The 26768-nt window shown below is 56.2% G+C and overlaps 1 protein-coding gene across 1 annotated transcript in view; it reads right to left on the bottom strand.

The window, feature by feature from the left end:
* HCN4 (hyperpolarization activated cyclic nucleotide gated potassium channel 4) overlaps positions 1 to 26000 on the bottom strand; it is a 41532-nt gene extending 15532 nt beyond the window's left edge. Inside the window, exons 1-2 of the mRNA XM_047739281.1 lie at positions 25140 to 26000; positions 971 to 1394 (exon numbers count right to left, since the gene is read on the bottom strand). Of these exons, the coding sequence (XP_047595237.1) occupies positions 971 to 1394; positions 25140 to 25936 (1221 nt within the window). The 5' untranslated portion in view covers positions 25937 to 26000. The remainder of the gene's footprint in view (positions 1 to 970; positions 1395 to 25139) is intronic.
* Between the last annotated feature and the right edge of the window lie 768 nt (positions 26001 to 26768).

The following is a 26768-nucleotide window of genomic DNA, read 5'->3' as shown; positions in this document are numbered from 1 at the left end:
CTCCTTGGATGCTTCTCACTCCCTGCCGCTAGCCCCTGTGGCTCTTTATCAGAGACCCGCCCCAGGCTGCTGGAAGCTGCTTTGCCTGCTAGCACCAATGGCAGGCGGGGAGTGCCCTGAACCGTGGGCTGCCATGCAAGGGGATAGAAAAATTCCAACTCTTTGCCCGAGGTGTGAGGTACATTGTCCCCAGAGCTCCCTGTGGCACTTTGCTTGGCTTCCTTCCTTCCATTCCCTGTCCCTCTTCCCCAATCCCTCAGCAGATAATTCCTGGAAACACTCCTGCCTCAGGCTCACTGGGAAAAAAGGCCACTTTCATGCAAATCCTCACCTCAGGGTCTGCTCCAGAAGAACCTCCATGACACCTAAGATACATGACAACTAAATTGGCACAAAAACCAGATTTCTGCTTCTCATGATCAATCTGTAGATCTCACAACCCTGGGCCGATTCTTACTTGGCAACAAGTGGCTATGGTGGAGTAGAGGCAGACAGAAGATGTATTCTTCAGTTTTCCACAGTCTGCCACACTCCCTACTGCCTCCCACTGGCCCTTTTCACCCATCACATTCCCTGCCTGGCCCCTCAAGTCTCCTGAGTTTGCATTCCCTACAGTATAGCCCAGTGATTAACTGTGCAAGCTCTCGAGTCCAGGTTCACCAATTACTGATTCTGTGACCTCATATAAATCCCTTTCTGCCTCTTGGTTTCCTTTTGTAAAAAATGAGTACCGCTACAGTTGTTAGAGACTTACAAGGGATACCATCTGCAAAGTGATTTTCATAATATCTAGCCCAGGATAAGAAGTCAAGAAGTCAAGAAATTACTATCATTTGTCCTCTTGGAGAAGATGTGCCTGCTACCATCTGCCAGCCCAAATCCGGCTATCTGAGCCTGCCTGCTGGCCGCTCACCCACCCTGTGGGAAAAATACCCCTTCCCCACCAAGAGGTTTAGGTCTGGCCACTCACCTCTTCCCACTGGTGAATGTATCGAATGAGGCGGGAGAGACGCAAGAGACGCAGGAGGCTGAGGATCTTGGTGAAGCGGACGATACGCAAAGCCCGGGCTGTCTTGTAGACCTCAGAGTCAATGCGTGTCTCTACGATGAGGAAAATGTAGTCCACAGGGATAGAGGAGATGAAATCTACCACGAACCAGCTTTTGAGGTACTTCATCTTAATCCGCTGTGGGTCCAGGATGATCTCAGTATTGTCCTCCACCACGATCCCTGTGCGGAAGTTGAGGACCAAGTCGATGAGGAAGAATGTGTCTGACACCACGTTGAAGACGATCCAGGGTGTGGTGTTCTCGTCCTTGAAGAAGGTGATGCCCACCGGAATGATGATGAGGTTTCCGACCATCAGCAGCAGCATAGTCAGGTCCCAATAAAATCTGCCCAGAGACACAGGGGTCAGTCGCCAGGAGGACAGAAAGAATAAGTTACAGACTATAGGAGAAAACTCCAAGAGAGCACATGTGTGGAAGAGGGAAGTCTTGGGAGGTTCTGAGTCACTGCGTGAGATAGGCACAAGGGTACCATGGGCAAGATATGGAGAGGAGTGGAACAGAAAAGCTCTCTTTTCCCTAAGGATACCTTCTGCCTGTCCCTGTCTGCTCCCCAGTGACAAGCCTCCCTCTCCCATCCCTGCTCCCCAGTGGGAGTCAGGCTGAAAGGTAAACCAAACAATGAGATCCAGAGAGAAGTGTGAAGCTGTTTTAGTTTTAGTAGGACCAGTGCGACCTATAATTCCCCAGGCTCCAGCCAAGCTGCTCCATCCTCCCTGAGGGTCAGCTATGGCCTGAGACAGGCTGGCAGGCAGACAAGCTACAGACCGTGACCAGAGAGCAGGTGAGGACCAGACACATGGCGGGTACCTGGGTGGCAGGAGGCCTGGGATCCAGTCCCAGCTTGGTCACTGACAGCCTGTGTGATGTCAAGCAGGTGCCCTGCCTTCTCTGGCCCTCAGTTTCCTCACTGTGCAATAAGGGGTGGAGTCTAAACACTGCATCCCATAATTCTGATCTGGCCTTTACCCACCCTGGCTCTCTGGGGTCGCCCTTTCGTCTATCCCCTATAGTCAGAAAATGCCTGGCCATCTCTCTCCCCCAGAGGTTTGTGTTCTAACAGAGGGTTGGGGAAGGACAGTGAAATCTTCAAGGGCAGGAAGTGTTAATGAGGGGATTTCAGGCACCTGTGTGTTGCCACTCAATGCAATGGAGTGAGATCAGTGGGGGCTTACAGTACCATTTCTCCTAAGGTGTCAAAGCAACTGCAAGGTCTTCCTGAGGGAGGTGGGAAGGGCCCCTCAGGATGAAACCACCTGGCCTAGCAAGGGCCCCTCTGGAGTGTGCAGACAGCACAGACAGGCACAGACCCCGTGTCTAGGAAGGTATGACCGATCAATCCCAGGGACCCTGCCCGAGTACCAGCTACCCTGGGGCTGGCCCCAAGATCTGAAAGCTGTTCTGCATAGCTATTCCCTCTGCTATTAGTTTAGACAGTTACACAATGACAGATAAAGGTATTAAGTCAGGCAGAAATGAGCATGTCCTCTCCCAAGAGAAATAACCTTTCAACAATCTTTAATTCTCGACTGCGAGAAAGCCAGGAGAGAGGAGACAAAAAGACAAGCCTCCCTCGAGCCTTCAGAGGGTCCCACTCCAAAACTAAAGTGTTCCTGCCAGAAGGGTTCCAGGGATTTTTGTTTGTTTTAATTTTTTTAAGTTTTTATTATTATTATTATTTATTTATTTATTTGACAGACAGAGATCACAAGTAGGCTGAGAGGCAGGCAGAGAGAGAGAGGTGGAAGCAGGCTCCCCACTGAGCAGAGAGCCCGATGCGGGGCTCAATCCCAGGATCCTGGGATCATGACCTGAGCCGAAGGCAGAGGCTTTAACCCACTGAGCCACCCAGGCGCCCCTTAAGTTTTTTTTTTTTTAATTTTATTTACTTATTTGACAGAGAGAAAAAGATCACAAGCAGGCAGAGAGGCAGGCAGAGACGGGGAAGCAGGCTCCCTGCTGAGCAGAGAGCCCGATGTGGGGCTCTGTCCCAGGACCCTGAGATCATGACCTGAGCTGAAGGCAGAGGCTTTAAGCCACTGAGCCACCCAGGTGCCCCAAGAGTTCCAGTTTTGAAAAAAAAATATTACTTCAGAGCAAACTGCTTTCTTTGCCAGATCCAAAATGGTGCTACGAGTCAAAGAGAGAGCAGGCTCTGCCTCACTGGAGGTGGGCAAGAGAGCCATCCCATACCACACAGCTCAGGGAAGGGCAGCTTTGGACAGCTCCTTTGAAGGCCAAACCATTCACGGCCTCAAGACAGGACCCCAAGCCAGGGCCTCTCAGGCTTAAAGCTTCTCATTCTAAAGCTGATGCTAAGGTCAACTTCAGCTGCTTCTCTGCCCTCCAACCCACCACCATTTCTCTAGCCCCAATCCCCCTTTGCCATCTGGGACAACCCAACCTAAGACTCAGGAGCCCACCCCAGCCATCACACCCACCACATGGAAACAGCACGTCCTGCTAATGACACGTGGGCCGCAGGAGGATGGTTTCAGCTTCTATGGGATGTTCCTGAGCTGTGTACACTCTCTACACAGCCTCATGCACGTCATTCAAAGACAGCTGCAGACGCTCATTAGTAGCTACAAACAGGTATCCCCATTCACACACAGAGTCTGCAAACACCCCTATATACACATGGCCACCATTCCCTTTCATTTCATCTCTTGGGAAAAACAAAACAAAACTGGCATCGAGAGGCTACTGAGGGCCCCATGGTCCTCTGTACATAAAGCTAATAATACACACAGGCTAGAGGAGTTTCTAAAATTAACAGAGCGGCAGCAAGGCGGCTGGGAATGCTGACTCGGGCAGGCCTGCCACTCCAGCGGGTTTCTACACTTTCCCCAGCTCTAGTTCTCTCAATTACAGACCAAATTTGAGACAGTAATTAACAGGAAAATGTTTGCATTTAGTGGTCTTCATAAAACCAAATTACATGAGGCAAAAACAACCATTTCCTTGCATTCTGACTAATTATTTCAATCGTGAGTTTCCAGATGCTAAGAGATATTTCTGGTGCCTGATCTGGGCTGGGGTCGGAATGCTGGAGCATTCCTTCCCAGAAACCACTATCCTGTGGCATCAAAGAGTCACCAAAACACAGCAGAATATGGTGGGGAGAAAGGCTTTCAGAGCCGGCCAACCTGGGTTCAATTCCTGGTTCCATCATTTACTAGCAAGTCACTTAACGTCTCCATGCCTCAGTTTCTTTGTCTGCTCACTGAGAATAATAACGGTGTCTAACTTAGAGTTATAAAAATGACTTGACTGATATATGTAAAACCCTCTGGTCAGTAAGGAGCTCAAGTCAACAAATTCACAGTAAAGAGATGAGGGAGGAAGATGAAATCTTCCATAGAAGAGTCAAAGCAAAGTATCTACTGGGGGTGGGGGTGGAAGAGAGCTCGAAGTGCTGGAAGCCAAGGACCACAACATTCTGTGAACAGACAACAGAACCAGTCTACCTTGGCAGACAGACGCCTCAGGGAGCTCGTGGTCTAGTCAGAATACAAGGCTTAGACAGAAGACAAGTTGGGCAATGATGGAAGAAACCATCCTAGGCAGCAGCCCAGGTATGGCTCACAATGGCCCAGAAGGGTGAGACCAGAAAGTGCTCCTGGAGGAGCTGGGCTTTTGGGAGCTGCTGTTGGCCTTGGGGACTACCTCTCCTTACTCTTACAAGATGGTTGCACAGATTTCTGAAAGGAGGGCCAGGTGAGAGGGGGAGAGAGAGAGAACCAGCACCACGGACAGCTCCCAGCACGCCTGCCAACCCCATTCTGCTGCTCTACCCAGGCAGAATTCGCCGCAGGCTCCCCGCTGTATCTTCAGCTCCCAGATCCCTATTCTCGCCAAGACCAGTGATAAGAAACATCTCAAGTGATTCCTTAAGGATCTGGGCTTTTTTTGTTTTGTTTTGTTTTTTCCTGGGCTTTTTTTTAGGGGTTCCTTGGTGACTGAATTCATAAAGACCCCATTTCACATGTATCAAGCACTTAGTTCGTGCTTTCCATGCGTTACTTCATGTAATCCTCACCCCAACACTCAGGTGGCTGCTGACATCTGTGTTCTGCAGATGATGACACTGCGACTCAGAGAGAAGTATCTACCCAAGATCACACAGTGAGTGAGGGACAGAACAAGATCCCGAGAGGTCTGGGGGGACTTGAGAGCCTGACTGCTTAGGATTTCAGGCACCTCAGTGGGATGCAGGGAGGGAGACCAGCCTTATTGGCACCTCTGCGTCACACAGGGAGGTAACCTATCACAGTGGCTGTAGTCCTCTCTTGTAGACGAGAGAGGAGAGAGAGATGGGGCCGGATGGTGACTACACTTATAGTGGTGAGCCCTGAATAATGCATAAAATCGTTGAATCATTATGTTCTCCACCTGAAAGATGTAACATTGTATGTCACCTCTGCTTCAATAATAAAATTTTAAAGAGAGAGAGAAAAAGAGAAGAGAGAGTTGTGAAGAGTTTTGGAGAGGACCCATGCTCCTGATGCCACAGACTTCCGAGGTACTTCCTGGGTGGGGGAAGTAGCACGCCTCTCAAATATTAAAAGCATCCCGGTTAATTGGACACAGCTGTGCCATACTGTAGAAGGAGCAGAAAACCTAAGGTCCGTGGAGGAGGGAACAGTAACATTTCCAAAACCTCAGGCTGTATGTGCCATATTTCCCCCAGCACCTCACTGCCCCTAGAATCAGTCATGATTAGCTCCCACAATCCAGGGTATGTGTCCATGGTGGCGGGTGGCAGGGCCCGGCAGGGAAGTGAGGGACAGCCAGACTCAGAAACGTTGGAATTGGCGCATGCCCAAGTTAGAGGCCTTGCTCTCTCCAAATCCAGATGACCCGCCCCATCCCAGTGTTCTCTAAGCTAAAAGGAAGACACCTCATCCCAGTTGCAGCCCCAGGACCCCAGGCTTGTCCTTCCTTAATCCTGGACCTCACTTCCTACCTGGCATCCAAGTTGGCAGGTGGCCTCTTGGCAGGTGGGTGTGGCCTACAGGCCAGGAGCAGGTCTTGTGCAGAAGAAACGGGAGATGGCAAAAAGCCAAGCAGCCCTGTTACACGGACACCTGGAACATTTCACGGATCCCTCTCCGAGGTAGGTTATCCCTCAAGGGAGCTGAGGCAAGAGAAGACCCTGACCCTGAACTCAGAGACTCAAGGACCAGACCAAGGACCAGACCAAGGACCAGACCAGACCTCTCCTTCCCCAGAGGCTAAAGAGGAGTGAAGATAATAAAACGGGGGCAGGGGAAGTCAGAAGAGGGATGTTCTCCTCCAGCCTTGTCTTGTTCACACACACCCATGCTTGCCTTTGAGTGTATATGCTCTCTCTCTCCCTCTCCCTCTCTCTCTCTCTCTCACACACACACATAATACAGTTTTATACACACTCTCATCTATGCACTCCTGCTAGTTTTCCCCCTGTACACACACGCATACTTTCTTGCACACCTGCTTGCATACATTTTGACCCAAATGACATCCACTAGGAATACTGCCAGCTGGAAGAGAGTGTCAGTTGTTGGCCCATTACATTTTTTCCTATCCGTCAGGATTCATGCTACATCTTCCAGGCTTCTCCTGCCCCTCACTGATGGACCTCGGCCTGGACCAAGTCCTGGCTTTGGACATCCCAAAACACTGTGGCTCCCTGAAGGCAGGGCCCTGGTTCCAGGCATGGCTTGTCATCCTGCCATACTGACTCCAGGCCAGGGTCTCCACACTTTCTCCCAGTGAGTGGCACACCCAGGGCCCCATCATTTACCCCCTCCCTCTCGGTAGACACCTCTCCTAGCACCAGACCTGCATTCCCACCTGCCACCTGGAGGGCCTGCTGGCTCCTACACTCGAGCCCAAGGCTGAACTCAGCATCTTCCTCCTTAGAGCTGAATGGCGGACTCAGCATTTAAATCACCTGGGCTCAAAACCTCAAAGCTAGCCTCAGCTGCTTTCTTTTTCCTGCAGACCCTCCGTGCAGTGACACATCTTGTCGAGCATCTTTTTTTTTTTTTTTTTTTAAAGCAGGTTCCACACCCAGAGTGAAGTCCAAGGCAGGTCCCAAATTTGTGACCCTGAAATCTAGACCTGAGCTGAGATCAAGACTTGGGACACTCAACCGACTGAGCCATCCAGACACCCCTTGTCTAGCATCTTCTACAGCGGCTTCTGAATCTGTCCCTGACTGCTCTGTCACGCTCCTCGCCTGGATCCTTGCCCCTGCCGCCTACCTGTCTCTAGCCTCCATGCTCTTTCCTTCCAACTCACATGATCTCTAGGTTATCTTTCCAAATTTTATGATTACATCACCCCTTGCTTGAGCCCTCTTGGCAAACTCCCCATGACTACAGAAGAAAGTTCAAGCTCCAAGGTCTGTCTCACCTGAGCCCCACTTCCTGTTCTCCCTCCTGCTCCCTTCACAGCAGCCACCGGATACCCACCCCCTGGCTCTATCTCCGTCCACATTCTGGCTCCTCCTCCTGAGAACTGCCCCTGCCTCCTGGACCCCCATCTCATGAATTCCCTTCCCTCATCAAAGACCCAGTTTGACTGCCTCCTCCTCCAGGAAGCTGACCTAACGAATCATGCTGTCTGGGAGTAGCTGTCTCCTCCATCAGGCACCACTAGCTCTCCTCTCAGCCTGCCAACAAATCATGGAAACTAGGAATCCAGGAATCCTCGCATCTGAGACAGCTATGGGAGTGGGGAGCTCCCCCTGGGTTCCCAACCCAGCCCTTAGTTTTCCAGGCCCAGCACAGACGACTGCCCTGGGTGACAATGAGACGAGAGCAGGATGGCGGCCAATGTTTTTTGGACACTTAGTACATGCTGGACACTAATCAGAGTTCCTTATGTGGATTATCTAATTTAACCCTCATAAAATCCCCATGAGGGAGATACTATGATGGTGCCTGTCTTACATATGAGGAGACTAAGGCACAAGAAGTTGAGAAATTTGCTATATATATGGTGGATCACGAACTAAGCCCAAACAGCCTGCCCCCAGAGTCCCACCTCTCCCTTAAGCAAGCTTTAGCTGAATCCTGAGGATGTCACTTTCCTAAAGCCCACGCACCTGCGAGTCAGGAGTGGGGCCAACCTCCTCCCCTTTCCCTCCCCCCACTGGGGCCACTTCCTGCCTGTGCTAGGAAGGTTTTCAGGATCCTTTGAGCACCCTGTCATTTTCTGGCCATCCTGCCAGCATCCATCTGCCGCACCTGGGGACCCTGGGCATGTTGGCCCTTGGTTCACAGCCTTCCATTCCATTACAAACCCTGCCATTGTCCTGCGTGACTTCCACTCCATACATCAAGCCCAAACACCCAGGCCCTCAGTGGCTCCGTGTCCTGACTCTCCTGCCATGCATGTCCGTCACCCACTCCTGCAGCAGGGGACGGACCATGTCACCCCTCCAGTGGTTCCATCTCTCACCCCCACCTCCTTTCTCTCCAGCTCTCTTAGCCAGTCATGCTAAGTCTGTTCCGTAGCGTCTGCCTCAGGAACCGTGAGTCACAGGATCCTCCTGCCTCCTCCCTTCCCCCGGGACACAAGGGTTCTGCCCTTCTACCTCGTTTACCCCATCCTTCTGGCACCCACTTCACAAGATCATGCCTTGGATCAGGGCTACCATTCACCCTTTGCATGTTCCATAGGGACTGTGCAAAAAATCCCACAGCCTCAGACCTGTCCTGCTAAATACATAAGCGCCTTAGCTCCCGTGCCTCAATTTCCTCATCAGGGTTTCCATACTCCACTGGCCCTCTCCCCCACCCACCCCACCTTTCCAGGAGACCCTGGGAAAATTTCCCCACCATTCTCCTCTAGCAGCCACTTCAAAGTATCTTCTCTCTCCTCAAAGTCTAAAACCACTCTTCTACCCCACTCTCAGCAAATACCACCACCCTCCACCTTACAGAGAGAAGAGAAGCCACCAAAACTCCCCCTTCCTCTTTCTGCCACCAGACTCCTGCCCCGATTGCCTCTCCCTCATCTCCCCAATCCTCCTCCAGTCGCAAAAGCATTGGCAACCCCCCCGCCGGTCTCTTGACAGGAGTCCCCTCTGCCTTCCCAGGGACCCTGACCCATAGGCTATCCCCTCTTGTCTGATTCTTCAGCCTCCCTCCCTGAGTGTCCTTTCCCACCAGCTCATTGTTTTAAGCTCCCTACATTTAAGAAATAAAATGAAACCATTCCTGAATCTCCAATCCCTCTGCCTTATCCCTTTGCCCATCGGAAAGAAGCTTCCTGGGAGAGGCCCTCTCACCTCCATTCCCACTCCCCACACTCCTGCCGACCCCTTGGCAACCGCGTGCTGTTCCTGGCTGACCCCCAGCATCACCTGACCCCTTGGGCCACTCTGCCGAGACACTGGTTTCCTCCCTTCTCTCTGTTTCTCCCTTTCCTTCCCCTGGTGGGGTCCTCTTCCCCTGCGTGACCTTCAAGTGTGTTTGCTCCTTTGGGCCCTGGCCTCTTCTCTCTCTGCACCCTCTCCCTGGGTGACCTCGCCAGTTGCCAAGGCCTCCGTGATTCTGCTGGCTTTCACATCAGACCTCTCTCTTAAGCTCCACACCGATGTGTTCACTTGCTGACTATATCTGACCCCTGGATGCCCCCGTCATTCTTGCCACGTCCAGGTAACTACACAGCTTCCTCCCAAACCCTTGTGCTCCCAGCCCGGGCTCCTCCACCATCCAAATGTCCATCGAGAAAGCGGAGAGTTCACCTCTATCTCCCTCGCCTACCAACACCCAGCCAGTGGAATGCGGAGTCTCATCAGCCTACCATCCGGCCCACCCCGTGGCTTCCTAACTGGGCCCCTGGCCTTTCCAGGACCCTGCATACTTCAGGGTTCCGGGTGGGCTCCACGTGCTCCCAGCAATCCACTCTCCACACTTTGCCAAGCCAAGTCCTTCTGCGCTCCCAGCTAAACCAAGTCCCACTGTCGTCCCCCAGGCCCTTCTGGATCTGGGTTCTGCTTCCTTCCCACGTCTTGCCACCCTTCCTCCCCTCGTCGCTCTGCTCCAGACAAACCAGCAGCTTTCCTTGCCCCCAAATGCACCACGCTTCCTGTCCTCCAGGCCTGCCGACATGCCGGTGTCTGCCTCGGACTCGCCTCCCCACCCCAGCCCACCCCAGGCCCCCTGGTTCAGAGGAGGTGTTGTTTCTTTGAATCCTCAGAAATCTGGTTAGGTGCCCCTTGTACGTATCGCTCTAGCATAGTATTTATCACGCTATGACGGAATTGTGTGTTTGATTTGTGTGTTTATATCTGGTGGCCTACACAACTCCCTGAACTTGGCACGGGGCCTTTTATGCGGTGCGTCCTAATACATGCGTGAACGGTGGGCGAATGAATGGAGGCGTGCTTTAGGCCGCAGAGCGGAGTGACAGGTGGCCCAGCAGAAGCCACAGGAAATGGTAGCTCACTGAGACCCACGAGGCTTTCACAGGCTTCCGATGATCTGGGTGGAACGTGTACTGTCCAAGTCCCCAGGATTCCAAGACTCCCAGGAACATCCATTAGAGAATGTTCCCCCCCACCCCCGAACCTGGTGCTGAAAACCGTGGCGGAAAAGTCATAGAGAAGGAAGGGGCAGAGCTGGTGGGGGCAAGGGGGGGAGGGGAGGAGATGAACAAGAGACAGACCAGGAGAAGCATGGGGATTGGGGTTTCCGACAGAGTGGAGTGACAGAAGGGGCTGGTAGGGGGACACTGGCCTCAATCTAGGCTTAGCGGCACAGGCCTGTGGTGGCAGAGCACCTCCTCATTAGGGGCATGCCCTCTCAGTGGGGATTTTAAGGATTCTCCCTCCTCCCAAAATAGGTGAAATAGAGCCCAGAGCTCCAGGAGGTGGGGGCGGGTAGGAAGGAGAGAGTCCCACCTTCTCCTAGAATCCGCCACTTTGCAGACCCAGGATGAGTCATGTCTTCAGCCCTGCCCTGCCCCCTAACCTCGACCCCAGAGAACAGAAACCATTGCTCTTCCTTTTCCTAGGAACACATAACTGGGCCTGGGATTGGGAATGAGAAGCACAGGAGCCTCTCGGCAAAATTGTCTTATTGCTAAATGGCTGGGTGGACTAAAGGCTGTTGCCAGGGGTAAAAAAAACTGCCAGAAACAAAAATTAAGAAACTACCCTAAAAGGTCAACACTGATCACGGCTACGTGGTGGGATTAGGAGTGATTTTGTTTGCTCTGTCACACGTTTCTAGATTCCCTACACTCCTTCTATTTCTAAGTTCTTTATTTTCTTAAAAATGTGCAAATACTTACTTCTTTTATAATCAAAAAACAAAATTTGCCTTTAGCTGGTGCCTGGTGGCCTGTGCTGGGGAGAGTCCCCTCACTGGAGTCAGGAGAGAGACACATGGGGTCCTCCGGCAAACGTCTGGGGAGCCAGCATCAACGTGCAGAAAGCGTGTTAGCATGGCACGGAGGTCAGGATGAGCAGAGTTTTTGGAGGAGGGCGGTGATGAAGGAGGGAGGGAGGCCATCTGAAGGGCAGGCATGACAGGCAAAGGAGACCACGTGCCTGCCCACAACACACACGTGGGCAGCCACACAGAAGAGCCTCCTTCCTTGTCTCCCTCCCTCCCGTGAAACCTGGATCTGCAACCAGTCCCTCTCTGTCCCCTCCCTGTCCCGGCTCCTGCTCAGCACTCTCTGAGGCAGAGCTGCTGCCCAGCCCTTCACCCTCCCAAAGAAGCTGCCGGCTGCCTGGGCGCTGGATGGGGTCTTCAATTCCTGTGCCCCGGGGCTGGCATTTTAAACTCTCCCTTCCCCCCAGGCCGGAACTCCACACCCCACAACCTTCCAGAGCCAGGCTGGGCCCCACAGCTCTTGCCTCTGAGGGCATCACTCCCCTATTCTCACCGGCCCCTCTTCAGGCCCAACCTCCTGACTTGGGGGGGTCCCCCCCATAACAGACAAATTGCTCTCTTCCTCCCACTCGCCTCTGGCCACTAGGCTCTATTTTTAACCCACCTCAAACCCTCTGACTCAGAATCACAGGGCTCCCAGGTAGCTGCTCCCTGGGCTGCCTGGGGCCGCCTCCAGAAGTTTCAGAGCCAAGGGCGTCTAGTGCTTTGTTTGTGGGTAGGTAGCTGGGATCTGGGTGTATTTTTATTTTTCAAATTATCTATGTGACTTAAGGAAGAAAATTTGGTTTTGGTTTTGAAGACCCAAGAAGACCCGTGAAACCCCTGACAATTTGCGCAGCCCTTCCCAGTCCTGGGCTGCAGCCCTAGCCTTTCATCACCCAGTGAGGGCCAGTCTCGGCTGTTCCGAGATGAGCTGAGGGCTGTTGCTGATAGAATCTTCCCCCTTGTGTGATCTTTCTGTCGTACGGCACAGTGCTCTGCACACAGACACCTAGGGATTGTATCTAGACACAGATAGGGCTGCACTAGGCGGGGGGCTGGGGGCTGACATGTGCCTGGCTAATAGGCTCCCAGTGACAGTGAAGCTGCTGGTCCCGGGACCACACCGGAGTAGCCAGACTGTAGCAGATGGGAATTCAGGCCTTCTTTGAGTGTCTACATATCTGGCTGTGTGGCCTCAGACAGATCACTTAACCTCTCTGAGCCTCTTTTCTCATGCACAAAAGGAGAACATGAATCCCACCTCAAAGGATTCTGGGAGAATTCAGCGAGATATTTATAATACGCTACACAGTGTAAATCCTTAGTATATGCAGGCTGTTATCATCATCATTATTCTTGTGACCACTAAGAGGCAGGTCCTGGCCTGAGGGCTCTGGGGATACTGGCGCATGTGGACCGGTCTCACCACAAGGAGCCCTCAGTCTTAGGGACAGACAGACCCACCCCCACAGGGGAGCTGATGATCCAGACCAGTTCCATGGGCAGATGACCCATAAGCTGGAGGGGGCGGGTAGTGAGGAGACCGTCTGCTCTGCAGTGTGGACCAAGAAGAGCGGGAGGGCAAATTCATCCAGGCTTGAGCACCAGGGCAGAGAGGAGCAGGGAGCAGCATGGCCTGCTGTGTACGAAAGCCCCAGAGAGGAGGCAGCCCGAGCCTGTGCCCTGGGCAGGAAGGTCAGTGTCGCAATTACGGGAAGGAGGACCATGCTACACGGTAGGTGTCCAGCCCAGGGGCCCGCGAGTCTTGGGTTCTAGATCCCTCTCCATCTCTAAACTGCCGTGCACCCTGAACAAGTCCCTGCCCTCTCATAATCCTTTCCTCAGTTTCCCCAGAAGGAGGGAGCTGGCCGATCTCTAAAGACACGCCAGTTCCAGGAACCCCTGCAGTGCAGAGGCTAGAGGGGCCAGCCGAGGGCAGCCAGCCAGATGGAAACTCACGGAGAGAAGAGTGCAAGCCTTAGAGAACTCTGGCCCCCTGCTTGCCCCCACCCCCAGCCTCCCGACCCAGTACTGGTCTGAAGAGAGTCGGGGGCATCCTGAATGCCAGACGGAGTTGTCCGGACTCTTCCGGGGCTGTAGGAAGCCATGAGGGCTGCAGAGGAAGAGAGCTCCTCGAGGAAGGGATTGTGATGGCACCTTCTTGAAGGTACAACTGAGCACAGCCGGGCCGTAAGGAACACCAAGATACCAACCCACTACTTCTCTGAAGGGCTGAGACTTTCAGTCTGTGCACGCACAGATACACTAGCGTAAGAGTGCACGCACACACACACATGCACACGCACGCACACACATACCCCAACGCGTACTGCGAGTCATCTGCTCTACAGCGCCCCGAGATGCCAGGATGCTGTGTTCCCTCAGGCTAGTGGCCTAACCTCTCTGAGCTTAGTCTGACAAGACTATCTGGGGGAAAAACGGGGAGGCGGCGAGCAGCTGGAGCACTTGCCCACCCAGCTTCCAGGAAACAAAGGCTCAAGCACAGCTGTCCCCACACAGGAGACTAGAACAAAAATAGCAAACGGCTGAGGAGTAGCACGTGAGCGTAACCTCAGGGGAACTTGGGTAGGAGAGAGCTCACCTGCTCCCGAAGGAGGGGGCGCCAGGGGGACGGGCTCAGGGCAGAAGTGGTTCTCTGGTGAGGATGGACGCCGCGGGAGGGCCGCCCTGGAGCAGGGAGCTAAATACTGGCTCTGGGAAGGTCGACATGGCCCCCTTCTTGCTGGGATGGGGGTTCCCCTGGAGGTGCCTGGGCTCTTGACAACAGGAACCAGATAGGACTCCGCTGCCTTCCGTCTAGGAAAACACAGTCTGACAGGGACATGGAGCAAGGGCCGTGGTCCTTGGGGTCCCACCAGCCCCAGAGGGTTAGGATTCTGGTTGCTGACAGAAGAAAAGGTAACGAGTCCCTGCAGAGGGGCCTGTCACACATGGGCTTGGACGGCAGGCTGGGGAACAACCATGTCACCCCCAGGCTCCGAGGAGCCCTGAGGGACTGAGGCAGATGCCCTTTGGCCGGAGAACTGCGGACTATTAGTGTAGGGAGGGCCTTGGAGGGGCCCAGCCTGCCAGCTCCTCAAGTGACCGAAGCAGAAGCAATCTCCCCAAAATCATACCCGCCCGGTGCCACACCAGGTGTCTGAAGTCACACGAAGCTCCCAGGTGTGGCCCGCCAATTTCAGCTTCGGGGGCCTGGGGTCTTGCTAAAAGCCAGCCCTCTCCAGAAGCACTGTCCACATTTGGAGGGAAGCGAGGCGCCCGGAGGGGAGGCCTCGGCCCAGTCCTCACAGCTGGATGGGGCAGAGCATTCACTGGCCTCTTATTCACTGCAGGGGCCCCCTCGGCTCTGTCCCCAGAAGCTGGGGAGTGACACAGCGGGAGGATGACTCCTCAGAGCCTCTGGGACAGGATGAACAGCTTGCCGCATTTCCTTCCCCTGCCAATTCCAAAGCCCGTGGTGCTGCAGGCCTGTCCCCCAGGACTCCTCAGGGCACAGCTGTCTAGGATGACCCGCACTCCCCATGGAGCCTCACCTCTGAACTCTTCGGGGGCCAGGTCTGAGCTTCCAGGAGGGGACAACTGTCTCCCAGGAGAGATGGCTGGGAGGAGAAGGGGGCTGCTGTCCTTTGCCCAGAGAACCAAAAAGAAAAAAAAAAAAAAAAAAGGAAAGCCTGATGTCCACTCCCACGGAGGCCATGATCTCATGTGAGGGCTGGGGGTTGCTCAGCGGACCAGACAGACACTGCCTGGGAGCCTCCACCTTGTTCCCCTCTGTCCTCCCGCCCCCCAGGCACAAAGGGCTGGGAGAGCCTCCGTGGAGAGAGGCCCGTGAGGCAGGAATTCCCGCTGCCCCAGGAGTACTGGGGCTGCACAACTCCAGGTTCAAGCCTGGATTGGCCTCTGCAGAGTCTCGGGAAAGAGGGAGGGAGGGAGGTTCTCATCAGCTCCACTCATCAGCTGCGCTGTCCCTGCCCTGCTGGCTCAATTTGTACTAATGGGGTCAGGATCGCAGGTTCAATATCTATTTGGGCAATTAACTTTGCTCTCTTCTCAGCCTCAGACTGAGCCCTGACCCTGGACACTGAGACAGGAAAGGACTTTGCTGAGGTCATACAGTGGAACAGGAGGAGGGTCAGGAGGGCCAGCTCAGCGTGGGAGGGGTGGGCCGTTCTAAGCTAGGAAAGCTCAGGAGGAGAGAACACGGGGGTCCAGGGTGGGCCGGCCCCAATGCTGCGCAGACGGGCCCCGGCTGCAGCGTCTCCCCCGCTGGACCATGTTTCTTCTATGAGGCGCTGATGGCCCTGATGGGGCCTGTGGGCTTGAGGGTCTCTCCTGTCCCTGCAGGAGGGAAAACCGCTGTGTATGCTGTGACGGACGATAGGTGGGAGAAGCTGGCTTTGGCGACAACTGGCTGGGGACTTGCGTTAATCATTGACAGGGGCTGCTCCAGCCTACAACAGGGAACTGCAGGGTAATTACTTCTGGGCTCCAGGCCACACGCTCAGTGACACTAATGCGGCGGCAACACCTGCCTTCCAGGCATAGTACAGCAAGAGAAGGGGACTGTCTTGGAGGTTGGGCAGCTGGGCCTAGGGCTGGGGCCAGGAGAGCTCCCTGGGCACAAGGACCCATGAGGAGAGGCCAGACAGACAGACACACACACCCCCGCATACCTGCAAATATATTCACACATACCCAGACAGCAGCAGGGTCAAGCCCCAGGGCAGGGGGCTCATGGTCCTTAAGGCAGAAGCACTGAGCTTAATAAGTACAAGTCCAAAGAGGCAGATTTTGAGTAACCAGCTCTTAGGGGCTACCAACACCATCCCACCACCCCCAGCCCCTTAGCTCCATCTCCCAGAAACCTACTTCCAAGAAAGCATGCAGAATGGTTCTCTTTCCTTCAAATCCAGCTCTGATCTGCTTCCTCCAAGAAGCCTTCCCGGACCATCAATCCCATACTGATCCACCCTAAGAGGAGCTGAAATCCTATTTTCTTTGCCGGGTGGGTAGTGACCCCCGTCCTCCAAAATGGGTGACCACAGTCTTGGAAAGGAGCATCTGATCTCTGAGGGGGCACGACCCATCCCTACCCCTTAAGCTTGCCCCTCCCCAGGCCCAGAAGACGGTACATGAGCCAGCCCCATGTTACATATTAATTTCTGAAAGCCTCGTTCACGCAGACATAACACGTCCACCCACATGGATAAATGCTTAGACAGACACAAAATCATCAGCAGCCAATTATCAGGCCCCCGCAACTGCCGCGAGCAGACCCAGAGGCCCCGCGGCCGGTCTCAGAAGTTTGTGGGGCTTGGAGTGCAGTGGGTGGGGTGTAGGGAGTCCCTCCATTAAGACAGCACACATCCCAGCCAGCTCTGGGCTCCCGCACCACCCAGCCGGAGCCCCGCTGTGTGGGGGCCCCGAGCTAGCCGCCTGGCTAGGCAGACAGACACCAGCCCCAAACAATGAGAGAGCAGTGCGGGGCGGGGAGCCGTCACGTGTCAGGTTCGGTGGCTCTGGTGTCAGCAGCAGTGGCACTGCTGTTTATTTATCATTTGTACTTTCCCTCCCAGAGAGGACCAGAGGCAGCTGGCTCAGACGCTAAGAGGTGTAGGAGCTCAGGGAGCTTAGAGAAAGGGAGGGCTTCTCAAAGGGGAGGGCACCAGGTGGAGGTGGGCCCCATGCGCACCTTGCCCGGAGTCCTGAGGCCTCAGGGAGGCACTGGGTTGGTTCCAAGGCTTTGTTCGAGGACTCCAGTCCCTGAGCCCAGACCAAGGCCTTATCTCGGTCTCAGGTTCAACCTGGATCCTGGTCACAGCGTGGGCCTAAACTGTGGCCTCCGAGAGACACCTGACCTTGATCACACCCTGAGCTCCAACCCTGGACACACAGTCCTGAACCAGGACTCCACTTCCTTGCTTCTCTGAAGGATGCAATGGATAGACCCCATGACCACCAATTTCTCTGGTGGGAAGAACACAGACTCCATGGGCTACCTGTCCCCTTGAAGAACAGGTGTATCCACGGCATCTGGGTATGGTTCCAAAATCCCTAAGTCCCCCACGCCAGTCAGGGTCCTGATCTGGCATCCCCAGAGTGGGGGTTAGGGCAAGCACATCCAAGCCTCCAGACACTGCCTCTTCAGGGACAGAAAGACTCCCTTCTCGCTGGATTGGCTTAAGTTAAGAAGGGACTCAGAAAATACCCATCACCCTAAAATTCAGGCATGGAGCTGGGGCAACCGTGTAAACTCCAGGGTCAGGGCACCTAGGGGGCTCAGTCGGTGACCGAGCCCCACGTCAGGCTCTTGGCTCAGCGAGGAGTCTGCTTCTCCCTCTCCCTGTGCCCCTCCTCATGTTCTCTCTCTCATGCTCTCTCTCAAATAAATAAATTAAAAATCTTTAAAACAGAAAAACGCTCCAGTGACAAAACCATTCAGGACCTCTGGTTCGGATCTAGGGATAGACTGTGCAATTTTAAGATCTTTGCTGCCAGACGTTACATAACCCACTGGGTTCTGATTTCATCTCTGACATGGACTTATTCTGTGACTTTGGGTCAGTGGCTCCCCCTTTCTGGTCCTTTGCTCCCCTTTGATGAAATGAAGGCTTTAAGCCAGCAGCTCGCTAAGGCCTGTCCAGACCTGGTGTGCTGGGGCCTGTTGCCTCTCCCACGGCGGCTCCCACAGCACCTTCCCCCCCTCCGACAATGTGTGCTCAAACATTATCTGCCATGTTTTCATTCTCAGGAGAATGTTTTCTTGAACTGTGTTTGTAATTTAGCTTTCAAAAGCTAACAAAAAAGAAGAGGGAGGAGACAAAGAGGGACAAGAATGTGTTTAGATTCCTGGTGGCATGATTTCGGGCAAATCTTTCTCTTCTGTCAGAGACTCCGTTTCTTTATCTGTAAACTGGGGATAGCAGAATGTAAGGTTCAGGCCACCGTGAGTAAATAAAACAGGAGACAAAGTTTCCAGCAGTTTGGTGCCTATATAGATAGATGGCCCATTAACGGCAGTTACTGACCCAGCAACCCACCTGGCTTCAGTCTCTGTTGGGTTGAATCGAGGGTTGTAAACGCAGAAGCCTACGGGTGGTGGGGGGGAGGTCATCAGCTCAGGGTGCATGAATGACACGGCTGGGCATGGGACATTAGGGACAGTAGGTGACGGGAGGGCACACGCCAAACTAAACGGGATGGCCTCTAGTCTGCTCCAGCAGCCCGCTCTGGTGTGGGAACGTGGGGCCAGAGCCGCCAGAGCTTCCAGTTTTTCAGAGGAAGCCCGAAAGCCAAATTTTTATGTCACATCTTTCCATTTTAAAACACCGTCTTGGATTTGTTATGACACACTCTGCTGCCCAAACAGAACACATCTGGGTGCTGTATTTGGTCCATGGGATGCTGCTTAGCAACTTCTGTCCTAAGCACTGCTGTCTCATGTTGAGCAGCCCTGGTGGTGGGGAGCGCACCCTCGCTTTGTGCGGCTGCCACCCCGATCCTGGGCGGGGGCTGATGATGAAGAGTGTCTTTGAGTGGCCTCCTAGGCTTGGGAATCGCAGATTTCCAGGGCCCTGGCAATGCTTTCTCAGTAAAGCCTGGCTGGCAGGGAACATCCTCTCCCAAGCCAAGGCAATGCCCCTGCCCTACCCACGGCCCGCTCTGGCTGGGAATCGTGGATTCTTCAATATCCCCTGGGCCCCAGCAGGCCGGCCTGGCCGGCCTTAGTAGCCCTTCTATTAATTAGCCACTGGCAGTCGCAGCTTTGTAAGAGTTCTTGAGCCAAGGGGTGTATGCGCGGCAGCTAGTGGCCTCTTTCGATCTGTGACGAGCCCCGCCTCCCTGCTGGGACCGCACCTTCTACTCAGGGCAAACTCCCCCAGGATGGCCAGTGTTGTGACAAGGGGCCACTCGGGCTGCTATGACACGGTCATCTCCGTCATCTGTATGGAGCCTGCTGCCTCCCAGGGTGGGAGGCGGCAGAGAGAAGTGACAGGCAAGTCCAGCCCATGAGGGAGGCTGCTAGGCATGGTGTGGGCCAGTGGAGGGGGCACTGAGGTTCAGACAACCCCCATCCCCCACTCACAACCTCAAGGTGTCAAACCAGCTGCTTTTACTGGATGTCTCTTCCTCTTCCCAGGCAGCCATTGTTAGGGCCACCTCACACCCACTCTCCTGCCCTGACACCTCTGGTCTCTCTGCTGACATCTGCCCCTTCCCAGAAACCTCCGTGCCGCACAGTGGTCACTGCACTCCTGGCCCCTGCTCCTCTGGCTGGGTGCATTGCTCTGGCCCTTTGAATGGGAGAGAATCCACCCAAGTGACAGACAGGACGGGATGCCTTGGTAAGGGCCCTCTGGCTGCGTGGCCTCCCCCTGCCCACCCCCATCGGCCAGCCTCCAGGGCCAGCAGGGTCCACACAGCAGTGCAGGAGGTGAGGGAGGGCTGTGAATCCAACACCCCCAAGCATGTGGCTGACCTCCGAGGCTAACGGTTTCTCCACCCGGTTCACAGAATTCGCCCGGCTGCGCTCAGTGCTCGAGGCCACCAGGAGTAGACGGTCTCTGCCCCCAGGGAGCTCCGTCAGGGAACCCAGGCTAAGCAGAGAACGTACACATGACCTGAACCCCAGTCCTCAGAGCTCAGCTCTGGGCTGCGTAGCACAGCCTCAGTGTCACCTGGGCCCGTGGCAGAAATGTAGATTCTCGGACCCCGCGCCTAATTCTGACCTGGTGAGTCAGAACCTGTAGTTTCACCAGATCCCCAGGCAAGTTGGATGACATGACAATGTGACAAGTGCCGCATTCAAACAAACACAGAGCTCCATCCCAATGCCCTGAGGTAGTTAGGCAGGGGACAGATGGATGACAGTGGCTGCATGGCCCAAGTACACCCCAGAAGACCCAGGGGCCCAAAAGCAGGGGAAAGGAAGGCAGGTGGATAGGCAGACAGACAGGCAGACAGTTCAGCACTGTGTGAGGCTGGCCTCCTGACATAAGCCTCACAGCTCACAGCTGCTAAGGGAACAAAGGGGGGCAGGGCCGGGCAGGAGAATAGCCCCCAGGCTCGTCAGGCCGCAGTCAGACGGTGGACTGAAGCCTCTGGAGGGAGAGAAGCTGGAGCCCTGGCCTCCCCACCCAGGCCACGCAAGGGGGCCGGGCCCCATGGGGCTTCTGCACACCCCGCATCCCGGGAGCCCTTCTGCCCCAAGCTGGGTGCTGGCCTTTGCCACCAGCCCAGGCTTATCAGGGGGAGCACATCCTCATCACTGGAGAATCCTGCTGCCCACTGTGCCCGCTGCCAGCACCGCCCAGGCAGCTCACCTTGGAATTCCCCTCTGCACCAAGGCGCCCTTCCCCCGCCCCCAGCACCGCAAAGCCTGCAGCTCCTCTCTGGGCCTGGCTTTCCACACAACAGACAGCGTAAGCACCCACATTCCTGAGAGCAGAAGCTGTGTTTTTGGGCAATGACCCCCAGGAAAGTCCCCCACCCCCCCACCCCCTAGCCACCAACCCAGAGCTGGGCTGCTTCCTCCTTCCTCCTCACCACCTCCTATGCAAACAGTCCGGCCCGATTTGAAGGGGAGACCGCTGGGTGTGGGACTGAGGAAAAAGAAAAGTGACTAGTCCCCAGACTACCTTCTTCAGCATCTAACTCTGCTCCATTTTCATGCCCATCCTGCCAGCCAGCAGTGAGAGGCCGGGGCCTCAGGTTACAGACAGCCCCAGGGAGCTGGTCAGCACCTGCCCCTGCCAGACCAGGCACTCTTTTCTGGGATGGTCTAGCTAGAGTGGGGTTCATGAGCTACATGGTCTTCAACTTAGGGAGTCCACAGACCCCAGAAACTCAGCATCCTATTGTGTCTGGATATACGTGCATCTTTCTCCATAGACACTCTGGAGTTTCCTGCACGTTCTCACTTATGTCCCTGACACAGGTTCAGAAGAACTGGCCTGAGCCAAGGACGGAGGCCCATGTGGTCCATCCAGGACTATGGGAAGGAGGCAGTGAGAGTGGGAGCGGTGTGGCTCCCAGCAGAGTCACTGGGCTCAGACAGTGCCCTGGAGCTGCTTGCCTCCAGAGGGTGACCACGGGTGTACAGGTCTGACGTGGGCAAAAGGATTCCCATTTTGCTAGGTGGGAAATCTGAGGCTCCGAGAAGGCTCATAACCCAAGCAGAGCCCCATAGCAGAGAGGGCTGGGCAAGTGATGTGAAGTGGGACAGTGGCAGTGCCTGGGGCTGGAGGCCAGCTCCAGAAGTCAGGATTAGGGACTTATCAGGCCACTGGCCCAGGTTCCATGATTTCAGGGTCCAGCGCTTTCTGTTCCAAGGAAAGGACCCTTTAGGACACTTCTTCCCTTCCCTTCTTCACAGCTTCAGAAGGCTCAGGCTAGGAGAGATAGGAGCAGAGGGAAGAGAAGGGCCAAGCTTCTGTCTGCCTCCCCTCTCAAGGCCAAGATAGAGTCTGGCGCACAGGAGTACTCCATCATGAACATCCCACATGGGGACTTCCCTGCCAGCCCCCAGTCCGCCCACACAGCTCCAAGACACCTGCTCAGACAGACACCTAGCCATATACACACCCAGGCATACCCCCTTGAGCCTAACACTTGAAAGCCTGACAGGCTTCTGGGAACAAAACCAGGTACATTTCACTCGGATCCCTTGCTCCTTTCCTCTCTCTTTGGAAAAACACTATGTTTTATTTGTTCGGGGTTCCCAGTGCCAAGCTGGGCTCCCAGGACATGGCTCATGCAGAAGGAAGGAACCATCTGGGACTCAAGAGCTCAACCAGCCTTGGGCAGGAGCCCAGGGAGCACCATCCTGAGGGGCTGTGTGTCCTGGCCTCTTCCCTCACCAAACCTTAAATATAAATTTTAAAAGGCAACTGGGAAGTGAGAGGGGTAGAGAGTGGGGGGTAGGGGGCAGACTAGCCTGTAGAGCCCAGAAAATCCTCTTATTAGCCATGGCCCAGGTTCTGCAGATCCCTTAGAGCACAGTTCACTTGGGCCCTCAGAAAAGGCATCCAACCTTCCTCCCCCAGGAACGGGAGATGCCAGAAGAGCCCATGACAGTGAGCCTTGAACTCCAAACCGCAAACTCAATCTATCATGGTTTGCTGGCGATCCTTTATTAAACCAATTCTGCAGGATCAATGCTTCCTGCCCATCAACATGATGAATAAATCCTCGACTGGCCTGAGCAGGGCTTGCAGAAGCTCTTGGGAGGCTGAGCTGGGCAGTGGGAATGGGCTCCACGCAGAGGCCCATTGGCCGGGGGCTGAAACTCTGCTTGGGGTGTTGGTGGGGGTGAAGCCAGTTTGAGTGGTGGGTTTCCTAAGCTTAGAAGACTCAGCCAGGCCCTTGCCTCTTTAACCTGGTGCAGCTGTTTTGTCCTAGAGGTCTGACCCCTGCCCCTCCAGACACACATAGCTGGTCTTTCTTGGATTTCTTTTCTTACACTCCACCCAGCCCCAGATATGTGGGCTTCCAGCTACCTGTCTCTGCCGCTTGTGGTACAAGCACAGATTCAAAGCCCAGTCTGACCCCTTATCCTGTCGCCCATTTATCAATCCTGCTGCGTGCACCCCTCCCGATCCCCACCACCGCGCAGCCCCCAGCCGCCCCTGCCGTGTCCCGGGCAGCCTGCAGTTAGTGAGAGAGTCTGCAGCAGGGGGACTGCGGACAGACAGCCAAAATGGGCAGAGGAAGATGGGGAAGGTGGGGAGATTCCCACGAGGCAATCAATCCCGTCCTAATCCTTCACCATCCAGGATAAGGGAGAACTGGGAAGACAAGGCCCAGTTCCCAGAAGGTGCTCGATCAAAGCCTGTTGTCTGTGGAGGCTGGGAAGCTTGGGGTTGGCCCCTCACACCCCCGATGGGGTGATGCGATGGGGTTGGCTAGGAGAACCCTGACCAGAGGCTCTCTGACAACCAAAACAGTGGGGAGATGAGCAAGGGGAGGGAGGGCCCCTAAAGGCCCTCAAGTGGTAGAGATGGGCACAGCCTGCCTGCCACCACCTCCAGGGAGTTCTGAGGGGGGAAGGGAAGCTCAGCCTTCATCCCCGAACACTCCACCCCCAACCCCAATGGTGCGGGATATACAACTCCTGTCCACTCCTTCCTAGCTCAGGCTGGGAGCCTTAAGTCCTAGCACTGACCAGAGGGGAGCCCACACTTTGGGAACCTGGTCCTGGGGAACAGCCACAGTTCCTGGTGGGAGGGTCCCACATTGGCTCACGCAACTTGAAGACTATGCTTGTCTGTTTATCCTGTGGCCTCCCACACTCCTGGGAAGGGAACACTCGATATTAGGGTTATGAAGAGCCATCCCTCAAAAAAAAAAAAAAAAAGAAAGGTGGGGTGGGGGCTCTGGTCACCACTATTTTAAGCCATCGGGTGTTGCCTGACTGGTCACTCCCAGCATGAGAAATCTCTCCCATTGGATGGAAAATGGCTTTGCTCTCATTACAAACCTAGCTTCCCTGGAGTTTGCAAAAAGGGCTCTGGGTTGGCAAAATGCTCATTTATATTGGCAGGCAAGCAGGGTAGGCAGGGAAAGGAGCGAAATAGGGGACAGGGCTGGGGGGGTGCAGAGAATGAATTAGACTCAGCTTTAAAGGGTAACGTTTTTTAGACCCTCACTTCAGTCCGATGTATCAGGAAAACTCAGGTGGGTGCTGGGGGACCCCAAGACTTTGACTGGGATAGGGGGGCATCCCTTATTCAACCTCAGAGGCAATCACCAACCTCATGTTTTGCAGATACCCCCACAGGCCTCGAGTGCTGCCTGCTCCTCAGTGGCATCTGACTCAGGGTTTGGGGGAGGGGGCAGGGCCCCTCGCCCTGACTGACAGTCACACCATTTGTCTGGGGACCCATGACTGAGCCAGGGAGTCCTAGTAGCTACTGGAGTTTGGGCCTCTGGGGTGAGGATGGGGCACTGGATGAACTTGGGGTCAGAGACCAGCTGCTCATCAGTCAGGACACCAGGCATCTTCCCTGACCACTATGAGCAAGGTCATCCTGTCCTGCTGGTCCCGATGCCAGGCGCCTGGGATGTCTGCTCCTGGCCTACCACTTGCCATGAGGGTCTGGACCCAGGGTTAAGGTGGGCATGGAGGGCTTTTATCCTGCACCTCAGTCCTCCAGGGGACCCAGCTCTCCCTCCCCAGCTGCAGCTTCCCAGGGCACCAGAAGGAGAAGCTAACACATGCGGTCAGTGCCCAAGGAGCTGGCACCTCTGCCAAGAGGTCTGTCTCCCTTCGTGGCCCTGCTCAGCAGGCAGAATGGCCTGGAACTGCCTCTAGGATAGCCACCCTGACTACAGCCCAGCGCGGGGAAGGTGGGAAGTGTGGCTTAAAGTGGCAGAGCCCACTCGCGGCTGTCTGCAGGGCTAGGCCAGGCTCAGAACCCCTTTTCAGCGGCCTCTAATGTGGCCCAGACCCCAACAGGGCGAGGACTGGAGCCTGAAACACAGAAAAAGTTCCCAGCGCGGTGCAGGCGGAGGTCTGGGGGTGTCTTGGTGCCTAGAGGCGCCCCACATCTCTCGGAGCTCCCCGCGCGCGCCAGGAAGGAAAGTTAACTCCGGCTGAGAGGCAGGGCTGAGAAAGGAAGCATGCCTGCGACCGCTCAGGGAACCCACAGGATCGCATCGGCCTCCTTACCTGAAGTCGCTGTAGGGGTGGATAATCCAAAATCCGGCCGATTTCACCCTCTCCTGCTCGCGCTCTACGGCTTTCTGGCTGCCAAACATCCTCAGGGAGAATTTGTTGACCCCGGGCTGGAGCATGGCCCCAAACTGGCGCTGCATGAAGCCGGCCTGGCCCAGGCGCACCTCGGCCTCTGGGAGGATCTGGTCGCCGGCGGCCGCGCCTCCCTCCACTTTGATAGCGGTGTCCACCGAGGGCTGCTCGCAGGAGGCGGAGGCCGGCTGCGGCGGCTGCTGGGGCGGCGGCGGCGAGGCTGCGGGCTGAGCCGAGGTGCCGGGGCGCTCTGGCTCGGCCGCCAGGCCCGGGGGCGTCCTGTCCTCTCCGGGGGACGCGTCGCCCTCGGCGATGAGCCGCCGCTCCTCCGCGGAGTCATGCAGGTGCCCGTGGCTGCTACCGCCCCCCGCTCCGGCGCCGCCGCCGCCGCCGCCGCCGCCCCGGCTGCCCAGTGAGGCCAGACTCCCGCGGAAGCGCCTGCAGTCGCCGTTGGTGCTGGACTTGCCCGCGCCGCGGGCCGGCCCCTCGCCGTCCGCCGCCCCGAGGGCCGCGCCCCGGGGCTCCGTGCCGCCCGCGGCCGCCGAGGGTGAGGGCGAGGGCAGCGGCCGCAGCCGGATGCTCCTGCGGCTGGGGTCCTGGCGGCCCCCAGTCCCCTCCTCCTCGGCGTCCTCTTCCTCGTCCATGATCCACGCCTTGGCCCCCACCTGCTGCGGGAGGCTGTAGAGCCGCTTGCGCATGGACGGCGGCAGCTTGTCCATGGCGCTGGGGGCCGGGGCCCGGCCGGGGCAGGGGCGCGGGTGCGGCACCGCCGACCTGCTCCAGGTCCGCCCGCCGGTCAGTCCGCCCGCGGGGACGCGTCCTTCGCCGCCAGCTCCGCGCCGCCTCAGGCGCCCATGCTTGGGCAGGCTGGGTGCCGCGGGGAGGCTCCCAGTCCGGCTCCGGGTCCCCGGGCTCGCCGCGCTGCGCCTCCTCCCGGGCCGGGCTGGGCGCGGGGACCCCGCGCTCCCTCCCTCTCTCCCTCCCGCGTTCGGGGGCGCGGCGCGCGGCCGGGCTCCAGGCGCCCCGCCCCCGCGGGGAACAATGGGCGCGGGTAGAAGCGGCGCTGCGGCCCCGGCGCTGGGAGAACCGCTCTGGAGCGCAGAGCGCACGACCCGCGCGCCTCCCGGGCGTGCGTCCCGCGGGCCGGCTGGCTGTCAGTCTGTCCCGCTGCCTCGGCTTTGTAGCCAGCCGCTTGCGAGCTCGCCTCGCCTCCTCTGGCCGAGCCCGGCCGGCCAGTCCCGGGGCTCCAGCCGCAGCCGATCGAAGCCCAGCGGCCCGCCAGGCTTACATCAGCGGCCGCCTCCCCCGGAGCGCCCTCCGGCAGCGCTCGGCTCCCGCGCCCCGGAATATTCATGAAGCCGCCGCAGCTCGCGGGTTGCCATAGGAGCGGCTCCCGCAGCCGGGCCTGCCTACCTGGGCTTCTTAAAGGAGCAGCCGCGCGCGGGCCGGGGGCCCGGAGCGGGAGGGGGCAAGGGGCGGGGGGCGGGCCCCGCAGGAGCGCAGGGTGGACCCTCGCCAGACCTTAGAGGCTGTGGGGAGAGGCGTCCTTAA

Source organism: Lutra lutra, chromosome 7, assembly GCF_902655055.1.
Source record: "Lutra lutra chromosome 7, mLutLut1.2, whole genome shotgun sequence".
NCBI classification, from domain to species: Eukaryota; Metazoa; Chordata; class Mammalia; order Carnivora; family Mustelidae; genus Lutra; species Lutra lutra.
The sequence above is the reverse complement of the archived record's forward strand: the minus strand, read 5'-3'. Positions and strand labels throughout refer to the sequence as shown.